The 20,948-nt window shown below is 43.6% G+C and overlaps 1 protein-coding gene and 1 long non-coding RNA gene across 6 annotated transcripts in view; one reads left to right on the top strand and one right to left on the bottom strand.

Moving 5' to 3' along the window:
• The window catches only part of TTC39B (tetratricopeptide repeat domain 39B), a 136,628-nt gene that overhangs the window by 106,560 nt on the left and 9,120 nt on the right, over positions 1-20,948 (top strand). For all 4 annotated transcript variants that reach the window (XM_053291116.1, XM_053291115.1, XM_053291119.1 and 1 more), the window contains 10 exons: positions 5-70; positions 811-919; positions 7,060-7,127; positions 7,220-7,279; positions 9,550-9,711; positions 11,168-11,259; positions 13,180-13,300; positions 14,190-14,301; positions 14,579-14,696; positions 19,593-19,709. In XM_053291116.1, coding sequence (XP_053147091.1) covers positions 5-70; positions 811-919; positions 7,060-7,127; positions 7,220-7,279; positions 9,550-9,711; positions 11,168-11,259; positions 13,180-13,300; positions 14,190-14,301; positions 14,579-14,696; positions 19,593-19,709 — 1,025 coding nt within the window. The remainder of the gene's footprint in view (positions 1-4; positions 71-810; positions 920-7,059; positions 7,128-7,219; positions 7,280-9,549; positions 9,712-11,167; positions 11,260-13,179; positions 13,301-14,189; positions 14,302-14,578; positions 14,697-19,592; positions 19,710-20,948) is intronic.
• Positions 1,135-20,948, bottom strand: part of LOC128342923 (uncharacterized) — a 37,230-nt gene continuing 17,416 nt past the window's right edge. Inside the window, exons 2-6 of one of the 2 annotated variants that reach the window (XR_008315248.1) lie at positions 9,610-9,794; positions 6,399-6,496; positions 5,284-5,421; positions 3,433-3,527; positions 1,135-1,467 (exon numbers count right to left, since the gene is read on the bottom strand). This is a non-coding gene — a long non-coding RNA (uncharacterized LOC128342923). Of the gene's footprint in view, positions 1,468-3,432; positions 3,528-5,283; positions 5,422-6,398; positions 6,497-9,609; positions 10,040-20,948 lie in introns of those variants that run through there. The other variant, XR_008315247.1, reaches the window with a different exon arrangement.

The following is a 20,948-nucleotide window of genomic DNA, read 5'->3' as shown; positions in this document are numbered from 1 at the left end:
GCAGATGCTGTCCCTTTTACCAGGAAGAATCCTCCGGCTTCTAGAATTTATTGGGTTTTCAGGCAATAGGGTATTAAATATTTTTAATATTTTTAAAACTTTGTGGAATTTTAAGTTTTAAAAGTAATCCAATGTATTATTAATTACTGTTGCCTTTTAAATATCTCAGTTTTAGGGAAAATAGGTTGTATTATTGAGCATTTTTCTACAGTCATATCAGGTTAGCAGTGCACAACATAAATCACTTTGAGGGCCACTTTTGTTAATCCAAGTGTGCCATGTTACATAGCAGAAAAGCATTTGTACACTGGTTCAGATGACACCTTACCAGCCCATGGGATTAGAAAGGGGATGCGCTAAGAACGTGCCTGTTGTGACTAGGGGTCTGTGCGGCCCAATGTTTGCACTCTGGTCTGGATTTGGACTGGCCCACAGGTCTGTGAACCTATTTGGCGGTTCAAGGGCCAATGAGGGCAGTGGCAAGAGGCACCTTTAAATGTAAATTTAGCAGGTCCTTATTGCAGTGCTGCCGCTCCAGGCAGCTTCCAGATGTGGCAGCTCTCTCCCCATCAGCCCACATGGTGGCAGCACGGCTCTGGCACTCACCTTGCTGCGCCTTACATTTGTCTTTAAATGTATCCTTTTTATAGGCATCTCTATACCCGAAATATTTTCCAAACACAGTTGCTGCCACAAGTGCTTCTCTACTATTTTCTTCTTCCTTCCCTTATGTCTTCCTTTCCTTGTAATCTATTAATATTAGTGGAAATGAGAACACTTTGTGTCTTCTCTGCTTTGTGGTTTTTATAGGAGCTGGGCCTCCAACAGTTGCGGGAAGGGGCTTCTGGTGCCAGTCTGCGGGCCATACTGTGTACTTTCACCTTGCTGCTATACCACACTTATGTGTCATTGATCCTGGGTAAGAACCAAAAAGAAACTCTTGGGTGAAATTACATGTGGGAATGCTGTATATTTTAATTCAGTATTTAGTGTAAGTGTTTTAATGTGGCATGTTTTGTTTTGTTCTGTGGTAGTTTCAGCAGCATTACCCTCCAGGATCACCTTGAAGTGGTTTCAGAAAGTGGATTAGTTCACCTTGACAGTGGTGCTGATTAACCACTTCATAGCAATTAACAAGGGAGGGATAAATTTATTCTAAGGAGAGGAAGAGACCTAAGACTGTCTTCTGATTTGCTAGCTGCATTTTTGGGAGGAGCTTGTCTGCACCAGCCTCTTGATGAAATAAGTTATGTTCCTCGTTGTGGTCTCTGTTGTTCAAACTGATGGGCTTCGCACATGCATAGAAGTTTCATTCAGTAACTTTCCAAAGCTCTGAGTTCCTGCTAGCATTTTGGCAGGAAGCTCCCCTCCCCTTCAGAAGCACAGCGTTTCTCTCCCCTCAGTTTTTTGTTGTCCACCGCTGAGAGAACAGCTCCGACTTTGAAGTGCCTTTCTTTGTTTCATTTTCTGCCTTAAAAAAGAAAACTAGCTGAGCTGAGTGCAGAGCATCTGCACCTCTAGTTTGCCCGCTGCTGCTTTCTTCCTCCACCGCCACTTTTTTGCCTACTCACCACCTTCTTCCCCCACCACCCCCGCTGTCTGTCATCTTTGCCCACCTGCCATCTGTCGCCATTTGCCACCATTTTCTTTGCCTGCCAGCTGGTCGGCCAACTATCGCCACCATTTTCTCCCCCATCTCCCATCACTATCCAGGCAGCTGCTCGTGAATTCTCACGAGAGCTGCCACACATGGGATTAGCGATGTGTATGCCTTAGAGAAATATATATAAAGAAGATTGTGTGTGTGTGTGCGCGCGCGGAGGGGCGGAGGGTCCCTGCTATTATTTAGTTATCCTCTATTTTTATTCCTATCTTTTCATTTGCATTTTTATTTTGCCTCTCATCTCCCACCACCCTTCCCCCCCCCTTGTGAAGGGGATTTCACAAACTTCCCCCCTGCCCTTCGGGTAATCCTATATTTTTTCTCTCTGTGCTGCACTATTGTATGGCTAGTCAAGTTTTAAAGAAGTGCTCTGTTTGCCATGCAAAAATCCTTAGTTTGGATGGACATTGATGCTGTCTTGTTTGCTTAGGGGAGATCCATAAGGTCGATGCCTGCCCTCACTGAGTAAAGTTCACACAGCAAGTGCAAAAAAGTAGGGCTCAGAGACTTCACTCTATTCTTTGGGATTGTGCCTTAGCTGATCCTCCCAAAATGTCCTCCGACACTGACCCAACCCTGATGGGGGTTCTAGGACTCGGTACGGTACTACAGAGCCCTCCTCAGGCTCCAGTATCCACTCCGATACAGCAAATGGCTGCTGCGTCCCTAGCCTCGCTGCCTTCGATACCAACAGCACTGTCTCGGGTTACACAGGGAACTGGTTCACCAAAAATGGCCTCTTAGGTACTGCAACCACTTCAGAAAAGTATCTTGCCAAAACACAGATTAAATTCAGATCTGAAGAAGAAGCCTCTTTAACCACCTACACCTTCCATCCCTAAGCCTTTACAGCCTTCTGCCACTCCTTTGTTGCACTCTCTGCCTGAGATACGGAAAAAGAAGCCGGTGACACCACCAGAGTGGGGCAATCTTCCTCTTTTGGATCTGACCCTGATATTATCTGACCTGCTTCTCACCAAACCAAAGGTGATTGATCTCCTGCAGGATCTGAACACCCAGGATCAGGGACAGAAATAGTTATCTCCAAGGGGGTTGATTTTGGATCCTTTGTCAGACCATTCTCAGAAATTTTAGCCTGCAACCATATAGCTTAATCAGGCTGGGGAAATCTATCCACCATTCAACCTATCTCAAAATGACTTGAATCTTTCTATAGAGTACAGCTGGACAATTGTGTCTTCCTGCAAAAGCATCCAATCCCTAATTCTATTGGGATTGGATGCTTTGGGTCGCACAATTAAGTTCCAAACATAGGGTGCTCTCTGCCCCTATTGACCTAGAAGGGAGAAAACCTGATTCAATTGGGCTCCATCTGTACTCCACCTCTACACTTCAATTGAAAATTGCCAGTTATCAGGTGTGTATGGGCTGTTATAGTAACTTTCTTTGGGAGAAGTTGGGCCCCCTATTTAGATAATCTCTCTCCAGATCAAAGAGAGCTTGCTAATGTTATTAGGAAGGAAGCCTTTCAGCTTGCTTAGCAACAGTTATCAAACTGATTGTGCTTCCCAGGTTATGGCAGCATCCATAGCACTACACTGTCATGCTTGGCTACACTCCTCCAGCCTCACCCCAGAGGCCAAATCACGAATAGAGGAACTTTCCTTTTGATGGGGAAGCACTCTTTGTAGCTAAGACACATGGAACCATGGAGAAAGTCCACAAGCTGCAGAACACCACTTGATCTGTGAGTCTTTGTCCTCACAACCTAAGCCTAACAAGCCTTATAAATTGAATAGACCCTCTACCTCAAAGTCTTTGTCCCAGTCTCAGAACTCTGATCACTCCTTTCGACCACAGTGACAGGGTCATTTCCATTAGACCTCTTACCCTGGATTGAAACCTGTAGAGAGAAAGGGCAAGCAGCCTGCTTACAAGAAACATTCATGACTCATGAATTTCCAGGACTGGCAGCTGACTCAAACCCTACCTTGCGACCTGGGAAGATATAACAATGACCAGTGGGTACTTACCATGACTCACATCTGGTATGCCATAAAATTTCTGGAATATCCACCTGTCCATGTTGAAAGTATTACTCCCCACAAATTCATCCCTCCTGGCAGAAGTGCAGTTTTTGCTCCAAAAACCATAGAACCAGTTTACCCTCAATCAACCAATGGCTTCTTCTCCCTTATATCATAGTATCAAAGCCTGATGGCAGGCTTCACCCTATTCTGAATCTAAGAAATCTCAATCACTTCATTCTTTACAAGCGTTTCCACATGATTGCAATTCTGGACATTTTTGCACTTCTTTCAGAGGGGACTTGGTTCGCATCAATTGATCTCAAAGAAGTGCACTATCACATTACAATCTGACACTGTCAGATTGTCAGATACAATCAAACACTGTCGATTTCTCTGCTTCTAGGTAGGGAGGTCAGCATATCAATTCAAGGCACTCCTGTTTAGACTCTCCACAGCCCCACATGTTTTCGCCAAATGTATGGTGGTCATGGTTGCATACCTCTATCATCTGAACATCCAGATTTTTCCTTAACTAGATGACTGGCTCCTTGCAGCCAGTACTATGCTTCCTAGCAGCCGGTGTTCGGAGAACAGTCTCTTTACTGGAAGCATTGGGCCTTCAGATCAATTTTGACATGTCCACCTTGAATCCCACAAGAATCATTCAGTTCATGGGGCTCATTTTCAATTCAGTAAAGGCTGAAGTCTGTCTCCCAAAGCAATGCATTCACAACATTGTTCTATTGGTGACAGACTCTGTGTCTCCTCATCAACATTCAGTGAGAAAAGTTAAAGGTATACTAGACTTGATGGCCTCCGCAACTTTTGCATAACCCCATTCATGACTGCAAATAGGGATCCTTCAGAGATGGTTTTTGCACCATTTCAACCCTCAGTGTCACAAACAGACCATGAGGGTGTTCTTCCCTGTATCACAACCAGATCCCTGCTATGGTGAACTAGCCATACCCATCTGACTATGGGGATACCCTTCACTTCCAGACGTGTTTGTGTACAGATCATGACAGACACATTGGATTCAAGCTGGTGAGCCTATTATTCCAACTATTGGATCAATGGGCATTGGTCCCCGTTTTCAAAGAAATTTCATAACAATTACCTCAAACTCCTGGCAATTTATAATGTTTTCTAGGGGTTTCTTCCACATCTATGACACAAGCACATGGTAATTTAGACTGACAACTCCACTGCTAAGGCCTATGTCATCTGACAGGGTGGCACAGGATTCAAATCGCTCCTGACTCTGACCCTAAGAATTTGGAACTGGGCTACTGCCAGAGACATGTGCTCTCTGCCATCCATATTCAGGGACAGGCAAATGTCCTGGCAGACTCTCTAAGCAGGACACTGTCAACATCACATGAGTGGCAACTGGAACTCGCCATTCTGGCGGGCATCTTCCAGACATGGGACACTCTGGAATAGATCTCATCGTGTCCTCAAGCAACCATCAGTGCCTGACATACTGTATGTGAGCATGAAGCAACCCAAATTCTCTAGGAGATGCCTCCACCCTTCCATAGAAAGGCAGCTTCTGTTATCTATTTTCCCTGTTACTGTTAATCTTGAGCGTGCTGAAGAAGATCAGAGAGGATTGCAAAATCTTACCTCAAGTGCCAAATCTTCTGTCGCAGAGTGAGGGGGTCTATTATGCATTCAGATATGACCCACTTGAGATTTGCAACCTGGCTCTTGAACCCAGCATAACGTCCCATCTCCAAGAAATCCTAACAGCTTCCAGAAAACCTGCAATGAGAAAGATGTATCATCTTAAGTGGAAATGTTTTTCCTCTCGTGCTTAGTCTAAAGATCTCCCTCTCAGCTCGCCCTCATTAGAACTACTCCTTGAGTACATCCTACATCTGAAGCTATCTGGTTTGTCAATCTCCTCCTTAAGAGTTCGCACAGCAGCTCTCACTTCCTACTTAGGTCCAAAAGGAGTTTCTTTGCTCTTCTCAAATCGCATATCATGTGCTTTCTTAAGAGTCTGTCCAGCTTGTATCCAGACACTCCCATTTCATCTTCTCCTTGGGACCTGCCGATGGCCCAACTAATGTGCACACCATTTGAACCACTAGTGATGTGTGACTTCTGCTTAAGTAAAGTGTGTCATTGAGATAGTGTCGACTCCTGGCAACCACAGAGCCCAGTGGTTGTCTTTGGTAGAATACAGGAGGGTAAACCCACCTGTAATCTCCCACGCAGTATGAGATGATGCCTTTAAGCATCTTCCTATATCTCTGCTACCTGATAGAAGTGTTTCCCATAGTCTGGGAAACATACCAGCAGGGATTCCAACCAGCGACTTCTGGCTTGCTAGTCTAGTCATTTCCTGCTGCGTAATCTACATGGAAAACCATCTTCCTAGTCATGATCACATCAGTGAGATGGGTTAGTGAGCCTCAAGCACCATATTTGGTCTTTCACAAGAATAAAATTCAGCTCTATCCGGATATCACTTTCTTGCCGAAGGTAGTCTCTACTTTCCATAGATCACAGCTGCTGCTCCTTCCAGTGTTGTTTTCCTAATCCAATTTCCCCTGCAGATCAGATGTTAAATACCCCTAGACGTTAGGAAAGCATTGGCCTGTACCTGCCCCAATCAGAGCACACTCTACCAAAGCAGTTTCCACATCCACAGGGTTTGACAAACACGTGCCATTGGAGGTAATCTGCAGAGATGCAACCTAGATGCAACCTGACCTACCTCCTTCATTACTTACTATTCTCTGGATATTAAGGCTTGAATCTATTCTTCCTTCAGCAGAGTGGTGCTGCATTCCATCTTCCAGTGACTGCCTCCCTCCTCCAGGAAATGAACCTACCAATGTGAACAACAGAGACCTCGATGAAGAACAACAGAGCAACAGTTTGTTTATCTGTAACTGAGGTTCTTCTAGTGGTCATCTGTTTGTTCACACACCTATCCCTCCTCCCCACTGCAGTCTTTTTCAGATTGGCAAACAACCAAACTGAGGGGAGAGAGATGCTGTGCTACTGAAGGGGCCAGAGCTTCCCACCAGATCACTAGCAGGGATTAAGAGCTTTGGAAGGTACCCAGATGGAGCTTCTATGCATGTGTGAAACCCACCAGTATGAACGAACAGATGACCACTAGAAGAACCTCAGTTACAGGTAAGCAACCTGTTGTTATATGCTGAAAAGCTTAGATGATTTTTTAAAATCTCATTTTTAAAAATAAAAAATAAAAATAAAATTTTTTAGAGGTAGGCATTGGGCATTCTTCTCCGTTTCTAGCTTCACTTTCTGTGAGACTTGTTGATAGTAGTTCAGTAGTCTGTAAATAGTCTGTACAGATTCATCTGCACAATATCAGCTCTAATATACTTTCGGTACTAAAAGAGCATGCTGTTATTTTTACAGGAACAGGGGAAGCCAATCTCTTAGAAGCAGAGACCCTTCTTCAGCCTTACCTCCAGAAGTTTCCAAAGGTGTTTTTCCTACTTTCCCCCCATCATTTTATAAAGTAATTATTTTACCTACAATTAAAAGGTTGTAATTTGTTGTTTTTCTATTTCTCAAGGGTGCCATCATTCTGTTTTATGATGCCAGAATAGACATATTAAAAGGAAATTTTGAAAAGGTAATAGATTTTTCCCTTTTACAATAAAATCTAATACTGATGCTACTTTGATGTTTTAGTTTTTCAAGAGTTTTACACTACTCATACTTGGGGGTTTTTTAACCTGTGTGAATGAGAATAATGGATTCACTGAAACCAATGGAAGTTTACTGTGTCTAATTTCACTGTTTGTTATAAATCTTGTTAAGTTCATTGTGAATAGTCTTGTGAATATAGGGCAGCATTCAGATTAAATTACTCCTGAGCAGAGTAATAGGTAGCCCTATAGAGCAATTCCTGAGTTACTTAGTCGGGAAGCTGCTCATTGGTGCAAGGTATAGTCAGTATTAGTGTGAAGTTAATATCCAATAAATGACGCAATAAATGCGTAGCTCTCTGTCTAGTGTGATGGGAGGCCCGAACTGTTTATAAGTTAGTTGAGGTACACTTGTATTTTATTTCACTCTGTTTCATTATTGGTGTATGGTACAGTTTGTTTATGTTTTGGTCAATGAATATAATAATAAAGTATCCAATAAATTAGAGCAATCTCACACAACCCTTTGGTTGAGTTAAGGTGCTTACATTTTTCACTTGTGCTCTAAAAAGTAAAGAAATTACAAGTTAAGATGATTGCCTTAATCTTCATGCTGTGTAAGATACATGCTATGTATATGAGATTTCATACAGACTCATATATTATGCTGTCTTTACAAATGGGGCTCCATGCTCCCACTTTGCCTTCATCCTTCAAACTGACAGTGGGCTCAGGAGGGATTCATCCAGGCAGAAATCCAACAGTGCAGTTCCCCAAATCATGCAGGTTATGTATTCTTGCTTGGTACATCTATAAGACAGGAATAGGCAATCTTGGCTCTCTGGCTGTTGAACCACAATTCCCACCACACCCAGCCACAATTTACTGTGGTTGGGAATGATGGGAGTTGTAGTTCAAATCCAGCTGGAGAGCCAAGTTTGGCTATCCTTGCTATATAGGGCATAGTGCTCTCCCAAAATGCCACCTACTATAGTAAGTGCCTTGACAGAAATTCAACAGGTTACAATCCAGCTTCAATCACCTGCTACAGCACCTTGTGGACTGCTGTCAAATGTTGTTAATAAGCTAAATTTAGTGGCGGGGGGGGGCTGTTGAAAGCACCCCAGTGTTAAATAATAAGTAAAAATCAATATGCCATCTGTCATTGCGCACTCTTATATATTACATTTAAGAGGAAGGGGGGGAGTCTACAGGGAGGTAGGGATGAGTCTTTTACAGGCCTCCGAACCGGTTCAAAACCTGGCCGGCTCGAAAGTTTGATGGCGAGGGGTGGGGTGGCTTTAAGGGCTTTAAGAATGCACTCCCCCCCCGCTACATTTCCCCCGCTGGAACACGATTCCCTAAAAGCCGGTCGGGGCGGCAGCGTACCTCCCTGCTGCCCTGTTCCGATGTTTACTGGATATAACCAGAAGTAGTAGCTATGACTGCATGCATTGTGCATGCGCTCTTGCACATATCGGGTGTGCGCAATGAGCGCAGTCGCAGCTACTACTTCTGGTTACATCCGGTAAACATTGGAACCAGGTGGCAGAGAGGTATGCTGCTGCCTCACTGGGCTTTTAGGGAATTGCGTTCCAGTGGGGGAAGTGCGCCCTCTCCTGCCCTTAAAGCCATCCAGCCCCCACCGTTTCCATGCACATCCCTACAGGGAGGCACTACTTACTTTGAAGTTCACAATAAACTTTTCATATGTGACAACAAGCCCCTCCTGAAGAATATGTGTATCCTCTTCCTTCCCACTCAGTTATCTCAACTACAGTGACAGGTAGAGAAGGGCACAGTCCCAATTGTGTCTGTTTTTTGGCTCAATGAATTTAAATTCTACTGATGGCTCCAAAGTTCAAACTAATTGTCTGTGCTATGGAGACTCTTCTTGCACTTTGAAACTCATACATTTAAACAAATTGGGTATGTCCTGGCTTAAGTTCCTATCTGGTGAATTGGAGCTATTAAACCCTTTTTAAATATTGGCCTTTAAAGCTGGATCAGGAGATCACCCTATTTTTCTCCCCCTTCCCCTGCCCTCAGTGAATTTCAGTTATTTATTATTTGAAGTTGTAGGCTAGTCATAACTGCACATAGGTTTGCTAGTCATAAACATAATTAGATTGGTATCTTCTATAGCCAGCTTTATTAAAGAGAAGTCCATAACTGGAATGAGAAACTTCATTCAAATAGAATGAAGTTGCATTATAAACATAACTGACACATCTTTAATGTGACTGAATTCTAGGCTCAGGTAACATTTCAGGAATGCATTGCTGCTCAGCAAGAGTGGAAACAGATACATCACCTCTGCTACTGGGAGCTGATGTGGTGCTACTCCTTCCAGCAGAAGTGGCTTCAAGCATATCGGTATGCAGATCTGCTTTGCAAAGAAAGCAGGTGGTCAAAGGTAAATGGGTGATCAAATATTGCTGTGAAGCTGTGAGAGCACTTCATAGTTACAACTGATGCTCGCTTTCCAGAGGAGTTCTCCTGTAAGATTAAAATAAATAAGTAATGCAAAGAATTTTTGAAATCTTCCTCTAATGTATGTTGCTCTGAACTCCTTGGGAGAATAGAAGGATAACAGTAAATAATAAGATGTTCCATAGAATAAATAGCGAGATGTTCTATAGTTTTTGGCTGTACAACTGGTCCCATTTTCCAGGAGCTTTTCAGCATCACTCCTGCTGCCTGGAGTGTCTCAGTAGGAAAGACCTTTCTGTAGTTTCCATATGGGGGTCTTGTTCTAATCTTCTGCAGATTACAAAAGGTTAACTGGTTTCATATTTACTTTTATAACTACAGGTGAAACTCGGAAAATTAGAATATCGTGCAAAAGTCCATTAATTTCAGTAATGCAAATTAAAAGGTGAAACTGATATATGAGACAGACGCATTACATGCAAAGCGAGATAAGTCAAGCCTTAATTTGTTATAATTGTGATGATCATGGCGTACAGCTCATGAAAACCCCAAATCCACAATCCCAGAAAATTAGAATATTACATGGAACCAAGAAGACAAGGATTGAAGAATAGAACAATATTGGACCTCTGAAAAGTATACAGTGTACTGTGCTTGATTGGCCAGCAAACTCGCCTGACCTGACCCCATAGAGAATCTATGGGGCATTGCCAAGAGAAGGATGAGAGACATGAGACCAAACAATGCAGAATTGCTGAAGGCCGCTAATGAAGCATCCTGGTCTTCCATAATACCTCATCAGTGCCACAGGCTGATAGCATCCATGCCACGCCGCATTGAGGCAGTAATTGCTGCAAAAGGGGCCCAAACCAAGTACTGAATACATATGCATGCTTATACTTTTTAGAGGTCCGATATTGTTCTATTCTTCAATCCTTGTCTTATTGGTTCCATGTAATATTCTGATTTTCTGGGATTGTGGATTTGGGGTTTTCATGAACTGTACGCCATGATCATCACAATTATAACAAACTAAGGCTTGACTTATCTCGCTTTGCATGTAATGCGTCTGTCTCATATATCAGTTTCACATTTTAATTTGCATTACTGAAATTAATGGACTTTTGCACGATATTCTAATTTTCCGAGTTTCACCTGTGTATACCACCTTTTCATTTAAAAATTGTATAAATTATGCTGATGATTGAAATACTATGGATCTCACTCTTTTTAGCTTAATCAAATCATTTTAGAAAGGAAACTGCCTTACTGTGCTACTTAGAAATACCATATGATACCAGAAATATCTATGTGACACCATAGATATCACATACTGAAGAACTTATGAAGTCATAAGCCTTGCTACATGTTCTAGAGACCAGAACAAATGTGTTGCAACAATGATAAATGGTCTGAATATTTTGTTTTCTTTTATGTAGGCAATATATGTATTTCAGAAAGCTGCAATTTTGTGTATGCTTCCAGAAGCAGATGTAAAAACAACAGGAGAAGACATTGTAGCTTTGTTCAGGTAATATGTTCTGATTGACTATGACAACTATGTGTATCATTTTGATTTGATGTACTTGAAGGTTTCCGTTGTTTTCCCTGGTATAATTGTTCACCTGGAGAAGTCTGACCACCCAGTTTTACACCAGTCTTGTAAGTTCTGACAAACTTCACTGCCTTATCATCCCTGTGGTTGATTTATACAAAGTAGAGAAGGTTTAGGTAGATGAAGGTCTGTGATGCCCTCCCCCATAGGGGTGTGCACCGGACCGCGGACCTGCGGCTCGGCACTGGGGTGGGGGGGTCCATTAAGGGCGGGGGGGCTTTACTCACCCCTCCCGCGCTTTGCTGCTTCGGCGCCATAATTAGTTTAAAAAATGCGCCGCAGAATCCCTCGCCGCTCCGGGGCTCCTTGACTTCAAAATCGGGCGGCAGGATACTTCCCTGCCGCCCCCAAAGCCCCCTCAAGCCATTTGAGCTCTTTAAATCTCGCCCCGGACCGAGTGCTAAAGCGCTTGGGCGGGCGGTGGGGAGATGTCCTTCCGTCCGCCCGCCCCCTTCCCTGCTTCTGCGCACACGCGCGCAGAAGGCTCCCTGCACTTCGCAGAAGGCAGGGAAGGGGGCGGGCGGACGGACGGACATCTCCCCGCCGCCCGCCCGAGCGCTTTAGCACTCGGTCCGGGGCGAGATTTAAAGAGCTCAAATGGCTTGAGGGGGCTTTGGGGGCGGCAGGGAAGTATCCTGCCACCCGATTTTGAAGTCAAGGAGCCCCGGAGCGGCGAGGGATTCTGCGGCGCATTTTTTAAACTAATTATGGCGCCGAAGCAGCAAAGCGCGGGAGGGGTGAGTAAAGCCCCCCCCGCCCTTAATGGACCCCCCCACCCTAACCCTCCCGAATTAAAACCACCCCTTGTCCGGACCGGTTCGGAGGCCAGTAGAATGGCCTCCGAACCGATCCGTGCACACTACTACTCCCCCACTTTTTCTGAGTGCAGGGTCAGTGAATAGTTACTCCTCTTCAAGCCAGTAATACAACACACACCAAGTACATGGACATACTATTGTGCCTGCAGAATATCTTTTAAAGCATTAAAAACAAAAACGATATTTTTCCTGGTAAACACAGAGAAACAAAATCATCGATAGAGAAATACAATTTAGAGAAGAAACAAAACGTAAATCTAACATAGCTGCTGAGACACCTGTGAGTCTTACAAAGTTACAAGGCATTTTACCCAAGATGGGTGATTTCTGACTCTTCTCCTCCCAGTGAAAAGCCTCTCTCTTTTTCAAAACTACACTTTTAGTGGTGGAACTTTTATGTATGACTCTTAACCAGTCAGGCATAGAGATTGGGACTTAGTGTCACTTGCAGAACTTTGTCATGATCCATTGTACATGGATTATGGGGTAGTGCATGGGGTGGGCATAAAACAGGAAAACCCGGTTTGGCTCAAATCGAACCGGACTTGAGCTGAACTGGGTCCAGTTTGGTTCGTGCACACTGGAGCCAGGTTCGGTTCAAGTTCAACTGGTTTGGGCCCAGTTCGTGGAGGGTGGTAAAATTGTTGTTATTTAATGGTGAATTATTGCCTCCAAGGCCTTGGTGGCCTTGGGAGGTATTACAATGGCTGCGGGGGGTCTCCAGCAACTCCCCCTCCCCCGGGCCTTCAGCCTGTTTTGGCCCATTTCAGGGCCATTTTGGCCCTCTGTGTGTGCACGTCGGCCATTTTGGGGGCTGCCACACATGCACATTGGCCATCTGCGTGAACCAGGTTAGAGAAAGTTAGATTTTAAGATATGGGTAAACTAATCACAAATTAGGAAACTCTTTACCTAGACCAAGGTAGACCAAGGATCTTGTGAGTAGATACTCTGATGTATCACTTTTGAAATCCTATTTCTCTGACTCAAGAAAACTTCACTGTTTTCTGTCTTGCAGGCAAGTGGAAGGCCTGAAACAAAGAATTGCAGGGAAATCTATCCCAACTGAAAAGTTTGCTGTGAGGAAAGCCCGGCGCTATGGCAGCTCTCAGCCTGTGAAGCTCATAGTACCTGCTCTGGTATTTATAGCAGACTTACTTCAATAATCTTTTGAGTGACTGTGTGTGTGTGTGTGTGTGTGTGTGTGTGTGTGTGTGTTCATGTGACTAACATAAGGCAGATATATTTTCACAGGGCTTTGTCAAATAATTCTTAGCTATTTGTCTTGTCTTAACTTTTTATTACGTGGTGACTATAGATGCCTCAAGGCATTGAGAGGTACAACTTCATTAAGTAGCTCTAGGTACACGCAACTTTGTTGTATTGCACACTCTCCCCCCCCCCCACACTACTAAGAAAGTTATTAACACTTCTCTACTTGTTCTGTCCTGTCCTGTCCATGTACAAACCTTTTAGTAAGTTGTGGAGATTACACATTTTAATGAAACAATATATTTCATCATCAAGGGCCATTCCAATAGCCTTTCCTAGATCACAAGATCATCTCTGAACTGGCTTTCCATTACCAGGTTTCAACATAATGTGGTTCACAAATACTGTAGGAAGTACTTTTTACTTAAAATCTGACACTAATTATGCATGGTGATGATGTCTTAAATAACAAAATACTTTTAAAGTTTTCAAGAAATATGCATATATGCATCATTGCATATAAAAATTGGAGATAACCAACTTTTTGTTCCAATAAGCAAAGGGAGTGTGGGCTGAATGCATGGTTAGATGTTTGTATGATAAAAGCATTCCACTTTACAACCTCATAACTGCACTTAATCATCACTGACCACAAGCAAATTGGTTTAAAATAACCTGTTCTTTTTGTTTCTAGAAGAGTAACTTTCTGACAAAATGTCAAAATACAGTCTCAAGTTTAGCTTATTGTTCATATTAATTTGTGTGTGTGTGTGTGTTGTTTTTTTTCTTGGTACTTCCCTCTCACCCGCGGCCCAGGAAATGATGTACGTATGGAACGGCTTTTCTATTGTTGGCAAGCGAACTGACCTCACTGAGAATTTACTAGTAACAATTGAAAAAGAAGAGACTGCTTTAAAAAATGAAACTTGTAAGTAGTAGTTTAATTTAATGTTATAAAGGCTACCATGGAGGATGAGCAATGAATCTTGTTGGGAATACCTCATATATATTATGTGAAGAAAGAGTTGACCAGCCTGAATGGACCCACTGTATTTGTTGATTCAAATACAGTGAGGCTATTGTTGAATAGGCCCACTGTAAATGAAACTGGAGATAGCCAATATTGCTATTTGAAATTTCTTACAGCAGATATTTTCATATCCATCATTACTGTAGTTTGAAACCTAGTGCTACTTTATTTTAAGATCACAACGAATACTACATGGATGACGTCTGCCTATTACAGCTGCTGAAAGGTTTGTGTTTGAAACATTTAGGAAGACTCCTGCAAGCAGAGCTCTGCTTCAATCAAGTTATTCAAAGGTAAAAACCGGAAGCATAATTTAAAGATTTGTTGATACTCTGCAATATCAGAAAATGCTTAGGAACATTCCCTTTCTTGGTTGCTGGAGTCAAGGACAACTCCTTAGATTATACCCTTCACGAGCTCCAAGGCAAGACAATTTTGAATAGCTACATAGGAAAAACACACCTACTTGAGCCTGAGGGTGATAGCCCCGCCCCAGTTCTTTCTTTCCTGCACAGCTCCTGGCAGCTTAAAAACTTCTCTCCTTCACTTTGTCTACTATTACTCCTATTTTCACTTAAATCTTCTAAAATCTCTCCTAGATTCTCACAACTTTCTTTAATCTACTCTTTACTTCTTTTTTAAAAAAAGGATCCTTACTTATCGATTCAAGCCTTCTCCTTTCTCTGTGCACCTTCTCCCGCTACTCCCTCCCTCTCTGCAATGGAGCACATAGGAAATTATAAGTTCATTCTTGTCCCTAAGGGAAAGGGACACCGAAGCTTTCCAGAGGCAACCAGGGCTCTAGGTTCACTCCCTCTAGGATCGCCCCCACAGCAGGCATCAGCACCGGCCACTTTGAAGCTGCCCAGGCCGAATGCCACCACGGTCGCCTCAAGTTTCTCGCCTTCAGTTTGTGAGACTCGCAGCTCAGCAGCCCGGCACATCTTAGGCAGGGGAGAAGAGACAGAGGAATGCCCCAGGGCGCAATCGGTGCTCATGAGGAGCAGTGGCGATTCTCTTGCCCAAGCCCCCTCCCACCTTGGTTGAAATAAGGAGCATCAGAAAAGGTAGGCACGGCAGCAGGAAATGCAAAAATGGTGTGAGCGGCTGCAAAAAGTGCTGTTTGGATGCGAAAGGCAGAGCAGCTGCAAGGACATGGAGAGACCTCAAAGCGGGTCATTACAAAGCCAACCCTAGCATATGAGGTAACGGGGCATCCAGGACCAAAGCAAGGATCAACAAGTCAGTAAGCCAAGGAGAGCTCTTGTCAGGGAGGGCAGCCCACAAGCCAGTCCTTCCTTATCGGTTCCAGCTGTACCAAGGGCAGTCCCCCCTGAGTGGCAGGCCTGGTTCAGGAATGCTATTGTGGACACAATCCACCAGACCAGGCCCCAGAAAAAAAGTAAATTAAAAAAAAGAAAGAAAGAGGCTTTCTTGTTCTTCTGATGATTCCTCCTCTTCTGATTCGGCTAGCCCGCCACCTAAAAAGGCAAAAAGAAAGCATATTACAAACTGTCATTCTAAGGAAGGCACTAGTTCCAGAATTTCAAAACAAAGATCTAAGGATCAGCATTCCTCTGAGTTATCAGGACAGGACTCTGGGGACCCAAATGTACTTAACCCCAGGCCCTTGGTGCCTGAAAAACGTAAGCCCATAGCAACTCCATTGATTGATTTAGGGGCTGATCCTGAGGATGAGGCAAATAGACCAGATGGAGAAAGTCGTGACCCTGACATTGGCCTTGACAAGGAGGAGGGTGAATGGTCAGTGGGTGGGAGGGAGATCCTGAATCTGGCAATGTCTTACAGTGTTTATTTGTGTCAGAGGACTTTAACCCTCTTATGTCTAGAGTAATGGCTGCAATTGGGCTACAATCAAAGGTTGGCACCAGAGTAGGCACCATCTGCTAGAGGGGACTTGGTTTTTCCCAGGACAAAACCTAGAGACATCCTACTATCGGTACCTGAAGTCTTTACAGAGGTAGTTAAGCAAAAGTGGCTGTTACCGGCAAAAAATAGGAAGCCAGTAGCCCTAGCAAACCATTTTTATTCCTTTCAGCAAGAGCCATCAGACTTGTTAAAAACACCAAATGCAGATGCATCAGTGGCACAACTCATATCTGGTTCTGTGGTACCTAGGGATGGAGAGGTCCCCCTAAAGGATCCCACAGATAAAAAGGCAGAATTTGCACAGAAGAGTGCATGATAATTCTTCATTATCCACATGCTCAGCTGCAGTGGCTTCCATGGTGGCTAGAGCATCACTTTTGTGGGTGTATTATCTAAATAACAACCTGCCATCTCATCCAGTAAAAATGAGGCAACAATTAGTAAAGATTCAAAAGGCACAGGCATTTGTGGCGGATGCTACACTGGACTCAATTAGATTTTCCGCGAGAGCATCAGCAGCATCTATAGTAGGAAAGAGACACTTGTGGTTAAATATTTGGCAAGTGGACTCCACATCAAAGAATAACTTTATGGCAGTGCCATATGACCAGCACTAAGTTGTTTGGTGAAGCTGATCTCAAAGATGTATTGGTTGAATCAAAAGACACATGAAAGACTCTGCTGTCCTCACCCCGTAAGCTGGAGAACGTTTTTCAGGAAGTCCTTTCAGTAGTTCCAGCCCTTTTGAGGGCTGGACAGAAGCCAGGGGCCAGGACAGAGATTTCAGGGCACAATGCAGCTCCTGGAACTTCCAACAATCTACTTCCAGGGGTTTCAGAAACTCCAAGCAGCCTTTCAACCAAAGCAAGCACTCCAGACCATAACAATGACTCAGAGACCACCAGGCTCGGAGGCTGCCTGTTGGACTACTTCCACGCAGGGGAGTGCTCCACAATGGACAGATCGGTCCTAAATGTTGTTCAAATGGGCAATCCGACATTTGGAGGACATGGAGCGGTGGAGTGAGTCCCACTAGGTCAGGAGGTGAGGGGCATCTATTCTATCTTGTTCACTGTCCCAAAAAAGGATAGATTAATAAGAGTTGTTTTAGACATAAAGTAGCTAAACAAATGGGTAAAACACAAATGCTTCAGGATAGAGTCGATATGCTCGGTGGCGGGATCACTTCACCATCTGGACTTCTTGATTTGATCACTTCACCATCTGGATTTCACATAGATTTGAAGGAGGCCTACCTGCATCTGTCCATTCATCAGAGCAGCCGCCATCTCCTCAGATTCAAGTACACAGGGAGGTCTCACCGATACGCAGCTCTTCCATTTGAGCTACCATTGGCAACTCGCATCTTCACAAAGATGCTAGCTCCGGTCATGGCACATCTATGTCCGTAGGGAAACTGGATATTTGCATATTTGGACGACCCTTTGATCCAGTCAAAATCACAGATGACAGCGGAGCGCAACCTGTCAACACTAAAGGAACATGGGTTCCTGATCAACCAAGAAAAGAGTCAACTGATCCCATCACACAGGCTGCAACACCTGGGTGTGATTATAGACACAGTGGAGGACTGTCTGTTCTTGCCCCAGGATTGGTTCGTGACCATTACCTCAGAGATCAGGGAGGTAATCACAGCACCATCAGTGTTACTTACCACACTGGTGAGGAGTTACTTACCACACTGGAGGCTGTTCCATGGACAAGGTTTCATCTAAGAGGTTTGCAATGGTTTGTCCTTTAAATTGGCATTCTTGATTGCTATATGTCTGCCAGAAGGGTATTGGAACTACAGGCACTTTCAATTCACAAATTGTATTGTATTTTTCAACAAGAGTCTGCACGCTTCATTCTGGATCCCTTCGTGCATATAAAGGTGGCGTCCTCCTTTCATCAATCTGAGGACATTTTTTTTGCCATCATTCTGCCCACATCCAATGCATAACAGTTGGACGTGCGACGCTGTCTTAAGAAGTACATAAAATGACCGGCATCTTTCAGAACAATGGATTCTCTGTTTGTCTTTTTTCTTCCTGGATCTATAGGAACAGCGGTGCCGTCGTCTACCATTGCCAGATGGATTAGGGCTTGTATAGCACTGGCGTATGAGGCTCAACTCCTTCGGCCCCCTACACAAATAGTTGCTCACTCAACAAGATCGGCAGCAACATCAGCTGCATTCTCCACGAATGCCCCAGTACAGGAGATTTGTAGGGCAGCAACATAGAGGAGCCTGTCAACATTTACCAGGCATTATAAAATAGACTCAGCTCAAACAGCATTTAGAAGAAGAATGCTGCAACAGGTGCTTCCCCAGGAATAGACAAGGGTGCTCCCTCCCTGGGCGACTTACAAGCTGTGATATGTCTCAAGGAGATGTTCTTGACCCCAGCAACCGAGAACAAAGCATTGGTTCACTTACTGTGAAGGTGTCTTCTGGTTGCTGGAGTCAAGGACATCATGGTCCACCTGGCTTGGCGCACTTGTCTGTTTCTGGGATAACATTTTGTCAGCAGTATTTTCTTTGATTTGCCTTGCACTAAAGAAATGGAAGGCACAATGACGCACTCTTTCAAGGACACTCATAGTCCTCTTTTGTTTTAGAGCTTATGTTGCTTCTTATGATTGCTGTCTTTACTGTGTTCTCTGTTTTTTATATCATGTCACTTGTTGTGACGCCTTCCGTAACTTGGACTGACAGAACTGGGGTGGGGCTATACCCCTCAGGTTCAAGTAGGCGTGTTTTTTCTATGTAGCTCTTCAAAACTACCCTGTCTTGGAGCTTGTGAGGGGTATAACACAAGGAGATGTCCTTGACTGCAGCAAGCAGAAGAAGCCTTCACAGTAAGTGAACCAATGCTCCATTCCATAATTTTGCATAGACATAAATCTAGAGCACAAGGATTCTGTGCCATAATCTTAATGTAGCTTCTGAAGAGACAGAATTGACCCTCCCCAGTTTGTATGTAGGCCAGTGTTGCAAATTTTCCTTGAGGAAAATTTTTGCTTGAGGGTTTAATGTCAGCAAGAAGGCCAAAGAAAAAGCAAAATCAAGAGCCTTCTGCCACACTTCCTCACCTTTTCCTTGCCTTCCTATGTTTATTACCTTTTGAGGAGTTTGACAGCTTCTCATCAACTTGGCTTTAGAACTGAAAATAAAAGTAAGCATGAGCTTGCTTAGACAGCTAGTTTTTAATTGGCAAATGTTAAGATATGTAGAATTTCAGCATAACTGCTGTAGCTCCCCTGAAAAATGACATATTGTCCCCTTGACTCCTTAGCGAGAAGCAGCTGAAATATGATAACTATCTAGTACCATACACGATGTATGAGTTGGGCCTCCTGTACAAACAACAGGACGAAAGAGAAAAAGCAATAAGATTTATAGAGGCTGCAAAGTAAGTGGTTGTTACCTTCAATTTCATGGGTTTAAAGACATGTAACTTTTAAACCTTATTTGCTTCATCCTGCTTAGAAGTTTGTCATAGTTGGTGCTGTTCTCATATTCACATAATTTGCTTGCAGTGAGTAGGGAAACCGCTTGCTGAGGAAATGGTTGAGGTCATTCACACAGTCAAAAACTGTGTTATACCCAGGTTTAGGAGCTGTGTGTGCTCCCAGTTTTTGGTTGTGTGGAACCTTGCTTCCACACAAAAGAAAATTGGGAGCACACACAGCTTGCAAACCCGGGTATAACACAGTTTTTGTTTGTGTGAATGAACTCACAGTCTCTTCATGTTTACAGCATTTGTCTCTGCAGACAAATGTTCAGTGCAGGGGTGAGGCTCCTGAGTGCATTGGCATTGGAGCAAGGCTTGCTGTTGCCAGCATGCTCTTGGGTACAAGTACAGCATCTCCTTTTTAAAATAAAGGCCTGAAGAGGGCTTTAAAATGTACCCCCAGAATGGCTTAAGGTACAGCTAGAAAACAAAAATCTGGCACATAAATAGTCCAAAACACACTGACCACTACTAACATCTGAAAACAGAAAAATGTTTGTGTGAAACCATCAAAAGCAGGGGCAGGAAGCTTCTCTGTAATTCCAGCACAGAGCAAGCCAAAATGCAGCTGGACAGAATACTGGGCTATAAGAATACCTTTGCTTCTTCAGACTTGGATTAGGAGGAGCAGAGAGGACGGAGGGGAGTGGCTGTAGCTGTAGGTCACTTCTTTGTTTGCAGAAGTATTCAATCCTTGTGTAGAGCTGGAAAGGCTTGGAGAGCCACTGCCAGTTAGAATAGGCAGGATTGAGCCAGATAGACCAATTCTCTAAGTCAGTAGAAGGCATGTTGTGTTCACCATGAGCCTCACCACCTTTTAAAAAGATCATCTGGAGAGGTCTGTCTGTGGTTGCCGCCAACTCATTTGGCGGCTACTCAGGAATGGACCTTCTCCATTGCTGCCCCTGGACTTTGGAATGAGCTCTCTGTTGAAATAAGAGCCTCCCCATCTCTGGCAACTTTTAAAAAGGCACTGAAGACACATTCATTCACCCAGGCTTTTAATTAGATTTATGGTTTTAGTTTTTAATGTTGGTTTTAAATGCTTTTAATGTTTAAATGATTTTAATTGTTTAATTGATTTAATGTTTTAAATGATTTTAATTGTAAACTGCCAAGAGACGCGAGTTTTGGGCA

This window comes from Hemicordylus capensis, chromosome 2 (genome assembly GCF_027244095.1).
Source record: "Hemicordylus capensis ecotype Gifberg chromosome 2, rHemCap1.1.pri, whole genome shotgun sequence".
NCBI lineage: Eukaryota > Metazoa > Chordata > Lepidosauria > Squamata > Cordylidae > Hemicordylus > Hemicordylus capensis.
Note: the sequence above shows the minus strand (reverse complement) of the source record. Positions and strands in the feature narration are given on the sequence as shown.